The sequence below is a fragment of the Anticarsia gemmatalis genome, chromosome 7 (assembly GCF_050436995.1).
Source record: "Anticarsia gemmatalis isolate Benzon Research Colony breed Stoneville strain chromosome 7, ilAntGemm2 primary, whole genome shotgun sequence".
In the NCBI taxonomy this organism is placed as follows: Eukaryota; Metazoa; Arthropoda; class Insecta; order Lepidoptera; family Erebidae; genus Anticarsia; species Anticarsia gemmatalis.
The window spans coordinates 4,604,791-4,626,628 of NC_134751.1; the positions used below are offsets into that span (position 1 = coordinate 4,604,791).

General features: G+C 34.2%; 1 protein-coding gene across 5 annotated transcripts in view; it reads right to left on the bottom strand.

Annotated features, from left to right (window-relative positions):
• LOC142974324 (venom dipeptidyl peptidase 4-like) overlaps nt 1-21,838 on the bottom strand; it is a 72,852-nt gene that overhangs the window by 16,621 nt on the left and 34,393 nt on the right. For 3 of the 5 annotated variants that reach the window (XM_076116574.1, XM_076116578.1, XM_076116577.1), the window contains exons 3-5: nt 15,425-15,743; nt 10,770-10,864; nt 9,030-9,107 (exon numbers count right to left, since the gene is read on the bottom strand). In XM_076116574.1, the coding sequence (XP_075972689.1) occupies nt 9,030-9,107; nt 10,770-10,864; nt 15,425-15,743 (492 nt within the window). Of the gene's footprint in view, nt 1-9,029; nt 9,108-10,769; nt 10,865-15,424; nt 15,744-18,881; nt 19,011-21,838 lie in introns of those variants that run through there. The other 2 variants (XM_076116579.1, XM_076116580.1) reach the window with 2 other exon arrangements.

Here is a 21,838-nt window from a genome sequence, read left to right on the forward strand (position 1 = left end):
ACTACGTCCAATTCTGTGCAGTTGGTACTGTCGACAGTTTAGCACTCAAAATGATGTTCAGCCAGAATAGTACTTTTGAAGCCCGCTATATGCGCTGATCAAATTTTCGTGCAAAATTTCTCACAATACATACTATCGATCTCAATCTAGTTATCGTGAATATTAGCATGGTATTACCAAAAATGCTAAATGCACGCTCCAATTCGAAAATTTGTTTTTTTGCACCCAAATCATAATAAAACAAAAAGAAAACTATTCTTTAGTACAATATACCTAGTTATGCGTCCCAGTCCCATAAATCATACGTTACTAGTAAACTGAAACGCATCACGTCACTCGCCATAGCAACGCAAGCTGATCCATTTCTCAATAACTAATAAGACAAATAAACATTCGATTCTTGCTACTGGTCATATTGCCTCTTAACTTATAAAACTAATAAACATTCGATTCTGGCTAATGGTCATGAGACTCCATGAGGTGAGGTCTCACCGATACACACATGTAAAGCTCGTAATCGAATATAAGTGCATGTCATTTAGACCTAAGGGTTCTGTTCCGCATCTCACGTTCGACTGTACACTCGTTTAGTATTAAGATATTTTAAATAAAGTATTTTTTATTAAGAAACGCGAGTGTTAATATTTGACTGGCGCAGTCGGGTCGGATTGTTCAAGTCGCGAAAAGTCGTCGTTTAACGTACACACGAATCGGTCGTAACGTCGTTCTGATCGCATAGACTACAATCCGTATAAGAATCTACAAATTAGTCAAAAACGCAAGGCGAGCAGCGGCAGCACCGGCATGAGATCGAGCGGTTTAATGTGAGTAGACCCTTTATTCACTCCGTTCCCATGTCTATCCATCCATACGTTTAACTGGACTGAACATAGCCATTAACGTATTTTTAAGTGAAGTTCTGCCCAAATCGCGAGCTTTCACTATTAGAGTAAGTTCATAAATATATTTCCAATATCTAAGTTATTTATTTGCCTTATTATTTTTGTGTGTGTATAATTTTGTGTGTTTTTGTGTAATATTATTGTGTAAAATGGCTCAACAAATTACACTTATCCCTAAGGAAATTCAATGCATTATTCCACGATATGATGGAGATGAGAAACTATTGAATCTTTTTATTAACAAATGTGAGTACGTTATAAGGAGCTTTAGGGGAGAAAACAATCCCGTTCAGGCAACTTATTTATACCACTGCGTAACGAGTAGGTTAGTAGGCAAAGCAGCTATTTTAGTTAGTGAACGAGAAAATATCTCCACTTGGGAGGAATTAAAAGATCTATTAATTCAACATTTCGGGGATCCTAGATCCGAGGCTTGTATCGCCATAGAATTAGAAAATATTAAAATTAAACCAGGGGAATCTTACATCGATTTCTGTCATAGGATACAAAATGTTAGGAGTTCCTTAATATCTAAAGTAAATCTTTTAACAGACGAAGGCATAAAAGCAGCTAAATATATAATATATAATAACACGGCATTAAACGTTTTCATTTATAACCTGCCCGAAGATTTACTTAAATTTGTAAGATTAAATAAATGCACAACACTAGAATCCGCGCTAAGTGTTGTCACTGAGGAAGTTAATTTCCAAATGAGATATAATTGTAGAAACAAAATAAAACCTTCTAATAATTTTCAGGCACAACCTTCCAGTAGTAATAATTGTAATCAGCCTAATTTTAAGATAAACCCCCAACAAACTAATTTTAAGTTTGGAATCCCACAAAACTCGTTTAAACCTCAAACGAGACCTTCTTTTATTCCACAAAAGCCTTATTTTAATAACAATCAAAGGTTTGGTATGCAGCCAGCTTTTAGCCCTAGGCCAAACTTTAATAGGCCACAATTTCCAAATCAACAACAGCAGTTTCCTAGGATAGTAAATAACTATAAGCAATCGGGTTTCTTTAAGCCGAACCCGAACAACCAATTTAGATTTGGTTTAAATAATAATCAAGCGCAGTATAAGCCTAATACTGACGCAACTATGCGCACCGTGCGAAATAATATGTTAGCTGAACCGGAAGAAACGTACTACGCATCGGAACAATATTCTTGTGAAAATTTTCAGGAGGAAGCCCCTCCAGAAGACGTGAAATAATAAAAATTAATTATTGCGATGCGTTGCGTTTACCGCACATCAGGTTACCGGAGTTAGACGCAATATTTTTAATTGACACAGGAAGCACACGTTCTTTTATTAGTCCGGAAAAGGCGAACGAATTTTTCGCGCAATTTAAAATAAATAAGCCCTTCGAGATCTATAGTACACACGGTTGTAGCAAACACAACGAGGTCATTTCCATAAAATTACCTCAAATCTTTTGTGCTGATTTACAGCATACATTTTATATATATAATGTAGATAACGCTTACGACGGTCTAATCGGTATAGACTTATTAAAGAGTTTAGAAGCTAGCATTGACATGAAACGTCAAGTATTAAAAACTAAGTTTACTGATATACCGATATGGTATAACTATTTTCATTACATTAAAATTCCGAAACGCTCAGAAACAAGAGTAAAAATCCCTACCTTGTTAGAAAACGGTAGCGGAATGTTCAAGTTTACGGAGTTTTGCCCAGGCGTTCGTATGCCGGACGCAATCATTACGTGTAAGGATAATTTCGCGCAAACAATCGTGCAAAATACGACAAACGAAGATGTCACCATAACTTTCGATAAACCAGTAGACGTAATTAAGATAGAATACGTGAAATGTACGTTAAATAAGTTAGATAGTAGTATAAATTATGAACAAATATTAGAGGAAAATCTCTCCAAATTACGGTTAGATCATTTGAATTCTGAGGAAAAATCGTGTATAACAAATCTATGCACAGAATTTAAAGATATTTTCCATTGCGATAAAATCCCTCTATCATTTTCTAACCAAGTTCAACATAAGATTAGGACCAAAAACGAGGATCCTATCTATATTCGTCCCTATCGACATCCCATTGCCCAAAATGAGGAAATTCAGCGGCAAGTGGAAAAACTTCTAGAAAATAATGTTATCCAGGAATCCCACTCTCCGTGGAGTGCACCTGTACACTTAGTACCGAAAAAGGTAGACGCATCAGGCGAAAAGAAATATAGAATGGTCATCGACTACCGTAGACTCAACGAAATAACGGTAGACGACAAATACCCATTGCCAAACATTTCCGATCTTTTCGATAGATTAGGGAAAGCCACTTATTTCTCTACAATCGATTTAGCAAGTGGCTACCATCAGTTAGAAGTCAGTAAAGAGGATATTCCTAAAACTGCATTCACTACACAGGCTGGACATTACGAATTCACTCGTATGCCCTTTGGCTTGAAGACGGCACCGGCTACTTTCCAAAGAGCCATGGATAATGTGCTTAGAGGTCTTCAGGGCATCCATTGCCTGGTCTACTTAGATGACATAATTGTCTATTCATCTAGCCTTCAGGATCACGTGGAAAAGCTTCGGAAAATCTTCAATAGATTGAGGGAAACTAACCTCAAAGTCACCTTAGACAAGTGCGAGTTTTTGCGCAAGGAAGTATTGTATTTGGGACACACTATTTCTAAGGACGGTTTAAAACCTAATAACGATAAGATTAAAGCAGTATTGCAGTTTCCATTACCTAAAACTACAACGGAAATAAAAAGTTTTCTAGGTTTAGTAGGATATTATAGAAAATTCATTAAAGATTTCTCGAAAATAACGCAACCGCTAACCAATTGTCTTAAGAAAAAGAATAAGATAGTTATTAATAAAGAGTATATAGATGCATTTGAAAAGTGCAAGGAAATTCTAACGAATGCACCGTTATTGCAATTTCCCGATTTTACAAAATCATTTTTACTTACTACAGACGCTTCGAACTATGCGTTAGGCGCAGTGTTATCACAGGGACCTGTAGGCAGTGATAAACCAATCGCTTTCGCTAGCAGAACGTTAAATGACGCTGAAACGCGGTATAGTACCATAGAAAAAGAATTATTAGCCATTGTTTGGGCATGTAAGCATTTTAGGCCTTATTTATACGGAAACAAATTTACAGTTTTAAGTGATCATAGGCCACTAGCGTGGATGAACTCTTTTAAGGAACCAGGCAGCCGACTAACGAGATGGCGCCTTAGGTTAGCCGAATATAATTTCGACATTCAATATAAGCCCGGAAAACAAAATAATAATGCGGATGCTCTCTCTAGAATTAAAATAAACGCTTTAGAGGAAACGTCATCTATGATTGTCAATACGGGACAACGAGACGACACTATAATTATCTCATCGGACGATGAGACGCGTTCGGTTCGATCAATCGAATCACAGTACCCTGTACCTTCTATAAGTAGTGGTACACTTACGGCATCTGAAAAACCAGATTCACAAATTATAACAGTTCATTCTGAAGAAAATATGGACTCATCGGATATACCGATATTACACGAGGCTATCGATACAAAGCCGAATCAAATTCTAGTATTCACTTGGAATAAAAACGAATGTTTTGTTAAAAAGTTATCAAGAGATAAACAAAAGATTTTAGAAGTTCATTTACCAATAAATAATACAGATTTAATAAAACAATTCTTAAAGGAATATATTCGACCAAAAATTACATATTTTATTTATTTTGAGGATAAGAAACATCGCGAACAGTTTTCTAATATTGTAACAAATATATTTAAAAAGGACTCTATTAAAATTTGCGAATGTACGGAACGAGTAATTTACGTTGAAGATGAAAATGAACAACGCGATATAGTATTAAAATACCATCAGGGAAAAACCTGCCATCGCGGAATTAAGGAAACAATCGCGCACCTTAAACGGACATTCTATTGGAATAATCTAGATTCAACTGTCTCTAGTATAATTAATTCGTGTGAAACTTGTAAAAAGATGAAGTACGATAGAAAACCCTTAAAACCGGAATTACAACTAACACAAACTCAATCAAAACCTTTCGAGGAAATTTTCATTGATTTGTTTTCAATAGAAGGTAAATACTTCTTAACAATAGTCGACGCATTCAGCAAATTAGGACAGGCGTTTGAAGTATCTAATAGATCCACACCAGAGATTATTAGAGCATTAATAAAATACTTTTCAATTTACGGCATTCCAACCAAAATAAGCGCTGACCCAGGTAGCGAATTCAACAATAATTTATTAAAGGAAATGTTAACGTTTTACAAAATTAATCTTCATATAGGGACACCTCATAACCCTAATTCTGTGGGAATTGTAGAAAGGTTCCATTCTACTATTATAGAGATTTATAGACTCGCGAAATATGATAGGAAAATTACGGACGCAGCAACCGTAATGACTTATTCCATAATGTCTTACAATCAATCAATACATTCAACAACGGGACTTACACCATTTGAAGTCGTGTTTGGTCACACCGAATCGTCTTCTATGTTTAACGTAGATTTTAACAAAAGTTATACGCAACAGTTAGTTAAGGAACATGTTAAGAGAACCAAATATTTGTATAATTACCTCCATGATAAAATGCTACAATCCAAGCAGAAAATAAAGGAAAAACGAGGCGGTGAAACTAAATTTAACATTAAAAAAGGAGATAGCGTGTTTATTAAAGGTGTTAATACCAGACGGAGCAAAGACAAACCCCGTTATCAACCCGCGAAAATAATCAACGAAATGAATAGGAACACAGTCACTGTTCAAACGCAAAACCGTACGCATAAAGTTCCTATTAAAGATATAAAACGTCCTTCGCAGGTACGTCCTGTGGATGATGACCCACGTAGCCCTAAGCCAGGCCCTTCAACTGCAGCAAGTTGAGGACAATCCCGGCATCCTTCCCGTGAAGGAAGGTCAAGCTTCGCTTAGTCTTTACGACTGGAATATCATTAAGAAATTAGACTTAGAACTAGTAAGTAGTAGTTTGAAATATAACGTAGAAAAATATAACCAATTAATTACTTATATAAACGATAAGTTAGCTTTATACACATTAGATGGTAGTATTGTAGATGCTCATTTACAAACCGAATATCTTATGAATTTAACTATAGACAAATATAACCAGTTAGTTCCTAGTGTTAGAATAAAACGAGGATTGATTAACCCCATTGGCTCACTTATAAAAGCTATAACAGGTAACTTAGATCACCAAGATGCTTTAAGATACGATCATTTGTTAAATAAAATAGAATCAAAGCAAAATGCACTTGTTAACAAAATTACTCTTATTTCCGAAATAGTTGATACTTTCGTAAATATCACAAATTCCACAAGGAATAACTTCATAATTCTTAATAAGACTATACAGGAAATAGAAGAAATTTTAAATGCGACTCAATTCCAAAGGAGTAAGAATTTAGTCTTAAACACTTTTAATTTGTTGATACATAACTTCGAAATATTACTTGTGCGTTTAGACGAGGTAGAAACAGCCATAGCATTTAGTAGACTGAATGTACTGCATCAATCGATATTAGACTCAGACGAATTATATAATGTTTTAAAGGATATTGAGAGCACAGATAAGTTGATTTTCCCAGTAACTAAGGAAAACTTAATTAAGTTAGAAAATTGTATAAATATTAAAGGTTATGTGAAAGGCAAACAAATAATTTTTATAATGACAGTTCCTACGGTTCAGTTAGATGTGTTCAGTTATTATAAACTATATCCATTCCCTATGTATAATCCTCACATAAACCTTACCTTCCTGCTTACCTCCAAACATTCCTTCATCCTAACAAAAGGGTCGAAAGTATTACCACTCTCTCAGCCATGCAGAGAAGTCGACGATGGAAAGTTTCTATGCTATGAAACTTACATATCACCTGAAGCAGATAGCCAGTGCATCGAAGACTTAATGAAATTCACAACGCCGATTACATCGTGTTCTCCATTATGTGTCGAAACATCCAACATTAAGATAAAATCGATTCAACCAGATTCTTGGATCATATACACAGGTTCGCATACAGTTCTCACGGAAATCTGTGAAAACGACATGAGTCAACACGTCATCATGGGCACTTATCTCTTGAGCCTCAACAACGCTTGTGAAGTTAAAATAGGCAAGCTCACACTACGGAAACGTCGTGTTCAAACAGGCGAATCAGTCTTCAGCAGTACACCAAAGATACATCTGCCAAAGATCACCGCGCCGCAAGACATCACGCATAAGAAGTCAATTAACTTGGACCAGATTGATTTAGAAAATCTTCAGTTCCTGACACATGTGTTGAAAGACAAAAGTGCAGTGCTAAATAGTGAAAAGCAATTTGTGAATGTGCATAGTATAAGTTTAGGAACTATAATAATCTACCTCATTTTAATCATTGTATTAATTATTTCTGTGTATCGTTATAAGAATGTATTATTGTGTCAAAATCGACGTCCTAAAGAACGTGATTTTGAACTTACGGAGGGAGGAGTTATGCGTCCCAGTCCCATAAATCATACGTTACTAGTAAACTGAAACGCATCACGTCACTCGCCATAGCAACGCAAGCTGATCCATTTCTCAATAACTAATAAGACAAATAAACATTCGATTCTTGCTACTGGTCATATTGCCTCTTAACTTATAAAACTAATAAACATTCGATTCTGGCTAATGGTCATGAGACTCCATGAGGTGAGGTCTCACCGATACACACATGTAAAGCTCGTAATCGAATATAAGTGCATGTCATTTAGACCTAAGGGTTCTGTTCCGCATCTCACGTTCGACTGTACACTCGTTTAGTATTAAGATATTTTAAATAAAGTATTTTTTATTAAGAAACGCGAATGTTAATATTTGACTACCTTGTACCTACATAGCGTGTTTACCCTAACGTTGTTTACTAACAAACGTAGCGTAAAGTACAATGTACTCGCGAAGTCTTGTTGTGCTAGGAGCCGTCTTGTAAGTTTGTCTAACAAACTTGTGATTATTGCGATTACACGCTTGTACGAACAAGGACAAAGTAAGCTGGCTTGAACGTTTGGTTTGTGTTCAGTTTCGGTGAAATTACATGTCTAGTTATGTCGTGACAAAAATTGACACAATTTTATTTTCGTTACCTAAATTCCAATTTATTAAATCGTTATAAATAAAGGCTTTGAAATCGGAATTGTATTAACGAAAATTTTATTTGGCAGATTTTAGTAGGTATCCCGTCTTCCTAAACAAAAAGTCTGTCGCCTTTCTTGATTAAAGAGATTGCAGAACTGGAGACAAAAGTCATAGTTATTACTTGTTCTATACTCATTGCTTGCGGGTTTTTTAGATATTTCTGATTACTACTAAATGTTATCAGGTATATAAGTATGATAATTATGGTCAACGGATAAACGACTTTATTGTTTTCTAGACCTTTTCAAACTGCTTTTTTCTTAATATTTGATCCGTTGCATTATCTCTGGTTTAAATATTATTTTGAAACTAGAAAAATAGTCCAAGAACGACGAGAAAATTTTCAATGCGAAACGAGTTGGACCTCGAGATAAAGTTTAAATTCAATCGCAAGGAGTCACAATTTTCTTAAACATCTTTTTGCAAAAGAAAATCGAGAAATAAAAACAAATATAAAAATTGCGTATTACACATTCAATATTTACGTAAAACGTGAATGTTTACACAATATGAAAAGCAATTTGTGTCCCATAACGAGGGCTTTGGTCGCACTGCCAGAAAAATGTTCAACTCGAGTACCAAAATTATGTAGCGAGTAATTTTGTTTTATGTAGGCACTTCATAATAATATACGGACGTATTTACGCGCGTTTTAGTAAATGAAATATTACGCGGGATTATTGTATCGTGAATTTCGTTGTATTAGTTTTAAAAAAAGGTGGAAAATGCGTCCAAACCATATTCTTTTCTTTTGTGTATCTTTAGCGTAAAAACAATTGAACCTATTAAATTCATAAAATGACTGGCTACATTTTTCCGCTAGTAGAGCTTTGATTTAAAAGATGTTAGCGAAGATATTTAATGAAACGTTTTTAAAGGAAATAGAAAAGTTATATTTCATAGTACAACTTACCGGTTGGACGTCATATGCTAATACGACTTGTGAACCGTCAGGAGATAAAGTGGTTACTCTTGATGATTGCTGCAGAATCTGAAACAAATATGTTATATTAATAAAAAGAACATGGAACATTAAACTTTCAGACCAAACGTGAAACTCTGTAATCGTTCGGTAATAGTGGAGAGATTGTCTACAAATAACATTTTATAGTAAAGTTCTAAGATTTTTCATTTCATTCAATTACACACATAAATATGGCAAAGGCTTCTACTACCATCTCTCAGACAAACCATTCATGTTCTGCAGTTTACCGCTATCTCTTCGTTTAAAAAGTACGATTTAATCCAAGTATTCCCTAAAGAGCTCTAATACAGAATGATCCTTCAAACATCAATAAGCCGCTACGCTTTTTACATTGCTACAGAAGTGCTTTTGTAACTCAATTTACGAAGGCAAATTGCTTCGCAAATTGACGTATGGTTTCTACCCTATTTCTATCGTAGAAATATCAATATCTCATATCATACGTACATGAGATATAATATTAATATGGATGCAAAGGAAGGCAACAAAACAAAAGTACGATGAATATATAAACATTTCAAATATTTGTGTTTTTTTTTTCTTTAGCCTAATTGGGTGCCCCACTGCTGGACAAAGGCTTCTAGGGCTGTGCCCTTTTTCTTACAAATCCCCCTATCGTTTTTGAGACGTAAAGTCTTGCCAATATTATACTCAATCGGTAACTTTTCTTTTAGAAAAAGAGCAAAACATAATAAAATACCTAGTTACCTGGTTAAAATGGTCTCAAAATTACATTATTCTAACAATAGGCTATTTCAACAATAGTATTGCACGAAAATGGGCATTGCGATCCACAGTAGATTGTCCAAAGAATCAGTAATGTTGCCAAACTAATAAGGTTAAACGTGTTTGTATTACGAAACTAGGCAATCGTTTGACGAAAAAAACGAGTGCAAAAAACGACAAAAGGTTAAAAATAAATAGCGCGTTTTAAAGTCTAATACGGATATACTAAAGTAAGCAATCCTATGATCGTTATAGTTCCCGATCTACTAGTTTTTTTTTACTTATAAAACACTAAAGAATACTATTTTTACGCTCAAATCTTAGAAACTACTGATACGATTAGAGAAAACTTTCGCTATATTTATTTATTGTATAATCATACTTGCACAGTTCAAGTAGTTAAATAGAGAAATGAATAATGATTATAAAGGTTTTGACCTTATCAACAAAGGAAAAGGAATCATAATCCAAAAAAATAACGGCACGGCACAAATGTGTACTAAAAAAGGTAATAACCGTGGGTAAATAAGTGAATACTATGTATTTCACACACTTCAAACTTGTAATTATGAATTAGAAGTATGCGAAGGTTATATATTTGTGTAAATTAAGTTAATAATTAGGTACTGTTTTATTTTGCGGTGTTATTATTTTTTTTGTTTAAAAAGACAACTCCCGCACTAAGAATTGCTTTTGTGTCGCGGGGACTTTTACAAACATACAAACAACGGACACAAAGTACAACCAGGCCTAAAACAATTATTTGTGGATCGCACAAATAATTGCTCCGTGTGGGAATCGAACCCACGACCTCCCAACGCAATGGTATCGGCGTGGCGACCTAAACCACTGCGCCATGGAGGCGGTCATGTTATTAGAATTAACACTTCAATTTTTTGAGCTTACTTAGTCTAGATAATATGTAAATAATGTTTTACATACCTGTGACGTGTTAGAAATAAGTGCAGTACTAGTGTCAGTGTCCACATCGTACAGAATCAAGTCACCGTTCGCGTTTCTGAACAGCACCTCGTTACCTGCAATTAGAGAGTTTGTTATAACACGAGATTACAAGTAATTATAATACGGAAAGAGCGCCTTCCTGTAGTATTGTTTCCTGTGTAGATTGTTTTTTTGATAGGTCAATGAACCGTGGCGTGTTTGATTGGGTATACTGCCGGGATTAGGCATGCGAAATTATAGACGATAGTAGTTAATTCCTAATGCGGTTTATTTGAAGAACATAATTTTTTCATCTATACTAATATTATAAAGCTGAAGAGTTTGTTTGTTTTGAACGCGCTAATCTCAGAAACTACTGGTCCGATTTCGAAAAAGGAGCAGAGTTCCAGAAAAAAATGTTACAAAAATGGGGAAAATTATGACCCATTCTCTCTTATGTGACGCAAGCGAAGTTGCGCGGGTCAGCTATAGAGAATATTTTGAGATTATTTTTGAGAATTTACACTTTGAATCAATGTGTCTGCCAACTTATGAATATCTGTAGTAAAATATCTCCAGAAATACATTATTCAAACTTAAAATATTTCAACTTAAGTTACAATAAGGTACTGATTCACATATCCACTTTAAAAAAATCTACGTCACTACATTGAAATAAATTATAACTTTACATTGAAGATATTCATCACACATGCATTCATTTATACAGCGAGTATTCTTTTCAATGGCACTGGGGCGAATTCTGAGCCATTTGGTTCACATCCATTCATACTTTGAACTGCAAGCCACTTTACTATGAATGAGACAACATTATACTTTAGAGTATAGTTAGATAAGGACAGATATATAACACATAGTTCTATTATGATTGATAGTAGTGCATTGCAAAGCTTAGAAAGTCTTATTATGATGTGAAGTTGACGCGAACCAGTTATCCACTTGAAATGAAACCTTGAAATTACTACATTCTAACAAAGTGGAGAATTAAATTGATATAATACGATATTCTATAATGCACATTATTAAATAATTATTATACAATATTCCAGTCGGATCTGTCTCTCTGTCCGCATTAAAATCAACAATCTTACAACTGAATGGATTGAAATTGAACAAACATAGTAATTTGTGAGAAAGGTTCTATATACGGAACATGGAAGTTTGGTAAAGCTGAAATTGCACTTCATATTAAAAAATAACAGCTTATCTGAGTGAGCTTTCACGTAAGTACTCTTATTTCGTGTCTGCAAGATACAAACTGCAAGATTTGGCAAGTACACAAACCAAAGAAGGTGTATCTGTCGCAATTAATTCGTGTCACATTTTTTTTGCTTTCCCTTCACACCGGTAAACTGAAGTCAATTTTAACAAAGGTTCTCTTTTACATTTGCATACAAAAAATATTCGGGATATTGACAATACTTTTAGCTTTTGATTAAAAACATGGATATGAATATTCAATTTTGCAGACGGTTTGATAGGTTCTCGAATCTATAATTATTATCTTTGTGTACTCTATTTACGACAATGTATTTTTATGATTTCAGATATTGTTTACTGAATCCGTGATCGAGTTCATATCGATTTTCGACAACGGTACCTCGATTCTCTACCACGATCGACTACAAACAACCGGCTACTTATCAAAATTTTGACATTTTATAATTTACTGCCAAGCAAGTTTCTCCGACGCCCGTCAGAGGCGCTGATCAGATTTTCATACAAAATATTATGTTGATACGTTTTGATCTGATACATTTCTTGAGGCCATGCTAGATCCCCAACTCGCACTTGGCCGGTGATGGACACAAAGTCTAACCGTTTCGTCATTCGTGAGGCCCTTGCCACGGGACAGTTATGGGTTAAAAAAATATATTTATGGATACTTTTATTCAAATTATTATATTTCAATTTATTTGTGAAATGCGTATTTTAAACAAAATTCATGAATTCTGAAGTTCAAATAATACTTAACTATATCCTTTGTCTATAAATTCAAGTATTTTTTGTACATGTATTATTGACCTTTTGTTTTAAAAGTATCGTAATACTGTATATCCGAATATGTTGTTGCATCACGTTACCCTGCAAGGTAATCGTACAAGTTATGTAATATGTTACCTCCTTACACAATTACTTGCACGCAATGTTTACGCCGCTTTTAAATAATTGCAAAGAGAAAGGACTAATATGTATGTTTCTTGTTTAACAAAATACTGTGTTTAACATACATTTTATAAACAGTAGAACTATAACTTTTGAACTCTTGCGTTGCATGTTTATTATATAACAGGATACGGGAAAGGATACCTTATTATTTTAAGGTATATGCGTGTTAGCGTTGATTCCCGTATCCTATTATATAATAGACAGTAGAACTAATTGTTAAAAAGTATGTAATTTTACATGTTTATAATTATTGACACAATCATATTATACTTCCTACAATTATACTTAGATAAATGCGTTTGTAAGGATGTGTGTTTATTGCTCTTTGACACCAAATAACACATAAATCGCTAGTTTATAATCTGGATGAACTCATAGGGAATTTTTTACATGATGAAATCTCGCCAAGCGTATCAAGTAGTGAGCAAAATACTATGGCTATTGGATTGTAAGTAGATTAACTGATAGGTACAGTAATGTTTTTGTTTAACCAATAAACTATTTTAAACAAGCACAATAGTTAAACAATAATTTTATTTACGAATTGTTTAACATACAATAACATGATATGATTCATGAAACAAGGAATGTGCAACAACTAAAACATGCCTATGAAATTCGTCTCTATATTCTGATTACTAAATTATATTATGTTGTTTTACAAATATAGATGACGAAGAGTAAAGTAACAAAATTGAACTAACAGGCGACAATAGCCGATTAGTCAAATATCCATACTAATATTATAAATGCGAAAGTAACTCTGTCTGTCTGTCTGTCTGTCTGTCTGTCTGTCTGTCTGTCTGTCTGTCTGTCTGTCTGTCTGTCTGCTACTCAATCACGTCTAAACTACTGAACCAATTTGCATGAAATTTGGTATGGAGATATTTTGATACCCGAGAAAGGACATAGGCTACTTTTCACCCCGGGAAAATGACGCATTTCCCGGGAAAATTCAGAAAATTCAACGAAGTCGCGAAATATCAATATTATAATGACATTGAATTAACAAAATTCCGTTGCCATGGCAACTGTTTTAATGGCGGATATGTCTTAGCGCGACTTCGTTATACTAAGAGATATAAATAATTTTATTAATATTTTTGGTGAAAAACAAGCATATTTTATATCATCACGCTACGACCAATAGGAGCAGAGTAGGTAACAGTAAAAAGTGTTACAAAAACATGGAAAATTCTGACCCATTCTCTCTTATGTGACGCAAGCGAAGTTGCGCGGGTCAGCTAGTTGTCCATAAAACATGAAAGAAACGGTAAAATGCGATTTGATAATTAGGCATGCACGGTGATAACTATTTCTAATACACACACAGCTTTGAAAAGTCATTGGTGTGTTGCCTCGCGTTCGAACCGTCGACCTCTTACGTGGGAGGTACAAACTTTCAGCTATCATTGCTTATAACTGTATAAAGTAATAGAAAAACGTTTTCTATTTATCATTACCTTGCACTCTCTACATCTGCGACCATGACTGACTGAAGCGACGATTAGACTGAAATTGAAACCAATTGGCAGAACGCAGCATCGCGAGATGCAACGGGCGGAATTTTAACGAGATCCTAACATTATTAGGATTACTAAACCTAGTTTCAACTTTAAATGACACTATAAAATAGCGTCCTTCGCTGTGTGATAATTTTCTGTTTGCTTGTCAGGAAAAAAAGTCTTTGATATGATGAATAATTATTATTTTAGTAGAACACTTGCATTTCAGTAGCATAAAAGTAAAAATTCTCGTCATCTTTTATCAAGTAAAGTTTTCTAGAAGTGCATAATTATTTTTCTTTTTACTTATCCCAATTTTTTACTTTGTTTGTCGATCCACTGAGTTCTATGTAATAAGCAGTAAAGCCTATAAGTATTCCTTCTACTATATTTTATAACATTTTAAGGACATCTACAACTATGCATGTACGTAGGTACATACGTGTTTAACTAAACTGGCCATACTATTAAGGTATGCTGTTTACTTCCCGGGAGTACGATAAAAACTTATTTCCTTTCGAAGGGAAGTTACGTACCTATATTACATTACATTTAGTTTCTCTATTGCTCCCATGTGTCAGAAAATAGTAATAAAATGTACGCAATGTAATAAATTATAATTATACGCAAGATACTTATGTACTACTTATTGTAGTCGTAGTCCCTTGTTTAGTCGTTTAAAACTGTGCATTTTCTTGTAATGAGTCAATGTTATTTATTTTTAATGGTTTTACTTTAGCCCAATTAAAAAATAACAATACCTAGATGCTATCTCTGTTTCTTCACTCTCAAAACCCGAGAGAGGTTTAAGCTTGTTATCTCAGGTTTTACGAGCCTTAGAGGCATGAAAGCCTCTACTTACACCCTCCGGTAGTCTAGTTATCTAGAGAAAAAAATCTTACAAAATATTTTTTTAAGCTACACATAATATATATATATTAATAAACAGATATAACATACCTGAAGACCAAGAGGCATTGAACGATGGCGGCGAAAACACTCCTTCGATAATTTCATCTAGATCCAAAGGAGCTGGCGGCGGGTCCGTAATAGGTGGTTCCGTAGTACCAGGGTCAGCAGTCGGTGGAACCGCAGTTATCGTGGTCGGTAAAGTGGTCGGTGGTGTTGGCCCCTCGGTGGTAGACACTAGATCTTCGGCTGAAGCATCATCACCAGTTAGTACTACGACTAGAGCTATCACCACTCCAATGATGGCCACCATAACGACGCCTCCGATTACGTATTTCAATGTCTGTTTGCGTTTGGATTCCACTAGGACCTGTTGACAAAGTTTTGAGAATCAGAATTTGTATTAGGTTGGGGAAAGTCTTTTCGCATTATAGTATGTATGAACTGGTAATAAAATCTTTTCTCTACACAAAAAAGAAACCTAAAAGAATCGTGTACTCATTTGTGATTCTTGAAGCCAAAGAGATTTTATTACAAGTTCATACATACTTTAATTTTAAGACAATTTTAGTGCGTCATACAGGTGATTAAAACCTTAGAAAAAAATTAGGTCTACAGCAGGCAGTGCTAAAAGTAGAATTTTCACTCATTAAGTTACTGCCGTAATTATATAATTGTTCTTAATTGTATGCACTAATCGTTTGTTTATTTATGTTTCTCCAAAACAAAGATTCAGGCAAAGATATCCTTAACTATTCACAATAAGATTCCTATAGATTAAACAATTCTACTTTAAAAAATTAGTTAAACATATGGAGCCGACAACAGTTGAGCTATTCTTTTTTAATCTAGTAATACTTTCCTATAACAGTTGTCACTACACCCGTCAGAAAGCATGACCGCTGAACAGATTTTTTAAATTGCCAACAAACAAAATAAAATCGAAGTTAGTTTGTGTCTATATTAAGGTTAAACTTAAAGTAACCGTTGGCGTGGTCATTCTATAGATGGGTGACCGCATAGTGGTATTTCAACTGAGCGTCTCCGTGCTTCGGAGGGCACGTAAAACGTCGGTCCCGGTTGTTGTCGATAAAGATAACAGTCGTTAAGCCACGTCAAAGGCATTCGGGCGGCTTGAAAAACTTTGACACTAGGTTGACCACTAACCATACGCTAGATAGATAGAAGGTTAAACTTAAAATTTTCAGTACCTATAAACATATTCAATCCTTCTCTATCTTACAATAAGCACTCAAAATACTGAAATTTTACCTCGAAAATCTTACAAAACTACAATGACTTAAACAGCTTCACTGTCATTTAGCTATCATTATCATAATGTCAGGAAATATAACAGGAAGGCCATGACACTATACAAAACACGAAAATATAATGGACTATGGTTAAGCTGTAACAATAGCGAAATAATAACAATGTATTTGCAAGTAATTTGTGAACTGAAAGAGTTGCTTAAGATTTATAACTTGTTAAAATTATTGAAGGACGAAATGAAGAGTTTAAAAATGCATTTCGCTAAATATTAGTAGCGCGATTTTCTACTGCTATCGACAAACGACTAGATTTCGACAATTTTGTATGAAAATCTGATCAGCGCCACTAGCGGTCGCCGTAGAAACTATTTTTAAGTATATTTCAAATGTCATTAGATACTCTATATCAAAAAAGTATAAATCCACATGACTGTTGTTATTGAGCATTATCATACCTCTTTTATTTTAACTTAACAATACATCTGACTTTGGTTTCTCAAAATACAATAGATAGACACTCATTTTTTTTATCGTATAATCTTAGTAAGTGGTCCATTCGCAACATACAAAAATATCAGGTTTGAAATCCGGTCACGATATTGTGAGTTTCCAGTTCTATTGCGTAAGATAAAGTTTAGTTCTAGAGCAGATATTTTAAAAAAAGTTAAAGGAAAACTATTCATGTGATAATGTTCAAGAATACAGACAGAAGTTTATAAAGATACAAACATTTGATTCATAGATGTTATGATCGTCAACATAGCATCAAACACTCGCTATAGTCCAACAACAATTTTGTAGAGGGCCTCGATACGTACAATAATCCTAACAATTATTAACAATTTTGTCTATTTCCAAAATAAAGTAGCTTTTTAGAATATGCCACTGTCAGCTGCGTAAACCTGTGGTCACTGTTGTTAAAAAATCTTAGTTTTGCATACCTCCGACAGCCGCGAACCTTGCATACATGACTCCCTACTGACTTGTTACTAGTTCTGCAATTATCTACAGCAAAAAATCACGAAAGTCTATGTTTAAATGAACTCTTTGTTGCTGTATTTATCGGTCATAAATCATTATGTAATTAAAATAAATCTACCAGCCTACAGGAAGCTTAACAAGTCAAGAATTGCGAAGGTAAACAACAACGCGTTCGCAACAAAAGTTCGCAATGATTACTACGAGTAAAGGAACGATATCTTAACATATTTTATTTATTTATTCACTAGCTGACCCGCGCAACTTCGCTTGTGTCACATAAGAGAGAATGGGTCAAACTTTTCCCCGTTTTTGTAACGTTTTTTACTGGTACTCTGCTCCTATTAGTCGTAGCGTGATGATATATAACCTATAGCTTTCCTCAATAAATGGGCTATCTAACACCGAAAGAATTTTTCAAATCGGACCAGTAGTTCCTGAGATAAGCACGTTCAACAAAACAAACACTTCAGTTTTATATTATTAGTATAGATTTATTTATTTTACGGATGTGAATGGAAACACCGGGATCTAAAAGATATGCATTTCAGTTCGGCGATATCTTGAAAAAAGGTACGGTGCGAAGTACTCGTAACCGGTGATCCTGTAGGACAAGATGTATGGATGTGAATGAGGCAAAGACAGTTTGCGCGGATTATACCAAGTGGCGTTCTTACGTCTCTGCCTACCCCTATTGAAAAAAAAGGCGTGATATTATGTATGTAAGTATGCATATTTAGCACCTACTTAAATGGCAAAATATTGAGTAATTGTACTAATTTTGGACGTGCTAACCAATTGTGTAAACATCTGTACAATGCAATGTATAATATACGGTAACAAGTGTAGCTATAATTAGATTTTCAGTCATTGTCAATACAATGAATAACTTTACCGATTCAAATTTTATTATGACTGATAGATAAGTACAAATTCATATCATAGATATATTCTTGTTTAAAATACTCGTATTTACCTTACTTTTTTCACTTATTTAGCTACTGCAATCGATGGTAGGTCTCAAAATAAAATCCCAAAATACTAAGTTAAACAACACAATAGAGAAAAAAATAGGTACAAGCACATAACATACATAATTATTAAATACATAATATCACGTCTATGTCCCATAGGGGTAAGCACAAACCAGAAGAACGCCACTAGGCACAAATTTCCCTCGTACAAACTTCCCTTGCCTCATTCACATCCACACATCATATCAAACAGGAGCACTAAATATACAAAAAAAAGAGCAGTACCTACATCACTTTACAAAATATCTCGTTCAAAAAAACCTTCACTGCATTTTATTCACAACACACGCACAGTCACTCGCACTTCACACTGTCTTACGGCTATTCGGTCCACAACACAACAGTGGAATGGACCGAACCGCGAATAAAGACCTTGATTAGGTTTTTTACTTGAGTTTACGCCGGGTTATCGAAGGTTATCAAGAAGATATGTATCGTTTAGACATAGGTTATGTCACGTTCTATGTTTACTAGACTTGTTTTATAATATTTAGGGCTAGTTTCTTAGGATTAGGCGTTGGATAACCTTGGTTTCTGCGAGATAAAATGGCAGAAAATACAAGAAAATCTTATACAAATCTAGAAACCGTTAAACCAGCCATCAATTGTATGATCATAAAAAAGACTTTCTCCAGAAGTCTATTGTTATAATATTGTTAATTCGAAATTGATCGATTTTTATACCAAAACAATTGAAAGACTTGTGTTAAATTTGTTTAAAAGTGATAGGTTATATTCCCAGAACGGGCATTGGTTACTTGAGCAAAAAAATCATATGAGGTCGCTGGAGTTAATATTATTAATACAAACATAGCAAAAATGATTGATCAAATGAAATAAGTGTAACCTTTCGTGTCGTTATTTTTATTCAAATTTTCGAAATATATATTCCTCTGTCGTATTTAAATTTACGAACATGATAATCTGCCAATTATTATCTAAAACGGGATGAGTGTTTTTCCATAGAATTGACTGACCTTTAACATTTAACTGACGGTTACGTTATCAGTATTACTCGTATTATACAATGCCTATGATGTCATTTTTATCACGGAGTTCGAATCCGGTCAACATTATGGTCATTATATGTGTTATAGTTATTTAGAGAATGTACCTTTACGTTACAAAATTATTTCCTTATATTAGACGGCCGATAGCGCATAGAGGTATTATATTATACGCAAAGAGGCCATAACAATAAACAATACAAATCAGAAGATTTTACTGTAAACTAAAAATAAAAGGCAGTTCCTTTATATAAAATCCCTTTTGAGAAAGACCTTTTTTAATTTTCAAAAATAACCGGCATTGACCATTGGGAATGGTGCAATGAACTGGGGATTCCCGTTAATACAATCTATACTAATATTATAAAACTGAAGAGTTTGTTTGTTTGAACGCGCTAATATCAGGAACTACTGGTCCGATTTGAAAAAATATTTTAGTGTTAGATAGCCCATTTATCGAGGAAGCCTATACATCATCAAACTACGACCAATGGGAGCAGAGTACCAGTAAAAAATGTTACAAAAACGGGGAAAATTATGACCCATTCTCTCTTATGTGACGCAAGCGAAGTTGCACGGGTCAGCTAGTGAAAGATAAAGACTGGACCATGAAGTCAGTATCCTTATACGTTTATTAGGTCTACTTCGTATAATTTAAACATTATCAGTAATAGTCAAGTAGTATAGCCCATTGCCCGTGTTTGGTAGAGTTTCAATAATACAAGTAAACGGCACTTAATTTAAACGGTGCTCAAATAAGTTGGTATTTATTGCTACAACACGCTTCTAAGTAACAATGGCAGGTGGAGTCAAGTGTAACTTAAAATTGTGATTTGAGGATTTGGCTACTAATTAAAGAAAAATAATTATGTGACTGAAGGTATTTGTAAATGATAGAATAATGTGGGTTTTTATTTCGATTTAATACAGGACGCCTATATTGTATTGTGCAAAAATACTTATAAAAAAGGTCATTTCAATTTGTTGCGGTAATTGTATGTTTGTTAAAAAAATCTTGGCTCAATAATAATTATGAAATATCTAAGTATAATATAATATAATATGCATACATAAAATCACTACTTCTTCCCAAAGGGGTAGGCAGAAACCAAAGAATAAAATTGACGAAAATAGATGATTCTTTAGTTTTTATTCAAGAGATTCATTTATCTTAAGAGAAAGATAAATTACTTAGTGACAAGTTGCCTTATCACTTATCAACGTTCACTGATAAACAGACAGTGACGTCTAAGATCAATGCTAACTTCTGATAAATAAATACTGACCTGTTTAAATATGAGAAAACAAAGCACTCAACCTGTTTCTTTAATGCTTCAAATTCGTTCATACTACTACAATTTTACGATCAGAATAAATACACGAACTCATTACAAAAATATTTGTCACGTGTGTGATTCAAACCCACAATACGATAATGGCAAAGTAACCACGTTAACCATTGCATAGAACGGCCATACAAAACGGAGAAATAGTTTTGTTTTTTTTTTATAAATTAACTTTAATTATATACCAGTCATTCATCACTCTTCTTTTCCTACATAACTGTCCTTTTGCAAGCCAAAGATAATAAATTTGTGTGCATAGCTTTTTAAAATTAGCTGCATACAGTTTCACCCTCTATTATCAAAAAGAGTTTTTAAATCAGTTACACTTATTCTAATTGTTTACAACTACCTTGTCTATTGTAGAGCTAAATTTACTTTGAAGCCCTCCTACTTCCTTAGGCATATACTGCATACCTGCGGGCTTATCACGTATCTCAGTTGACAGTTAGTGTACGTCAAATTGATGGTCATTATTCAGTTCATTGCTGCTTTGACGTAACGTGCTAACCACAGTATTCTAAGGGAGAAAACAATGTACAGGGTAGTGTCTTTCAAATATTTGACAACTGAGATACGTGATAGCCCCCCTGATCGCCCACTCTGACTTAAACTTAGCAGTTCCTGCCCTTAGCCGTGATATTTATATTTCAGTCAATATTGTATTTCTATTTGCATTCGTCTGCGTTTGGGGTCTTGGTTCCATTTGATTTGATCCATTCAGCAGTCATGACTGCACAAAGAGGATAGTCATCGTTTATAAATATAACATTTGATTTAAATTTATTATTTTTGTCATCACCTACGTTTTAGATATTTTCTTCTTTTACGT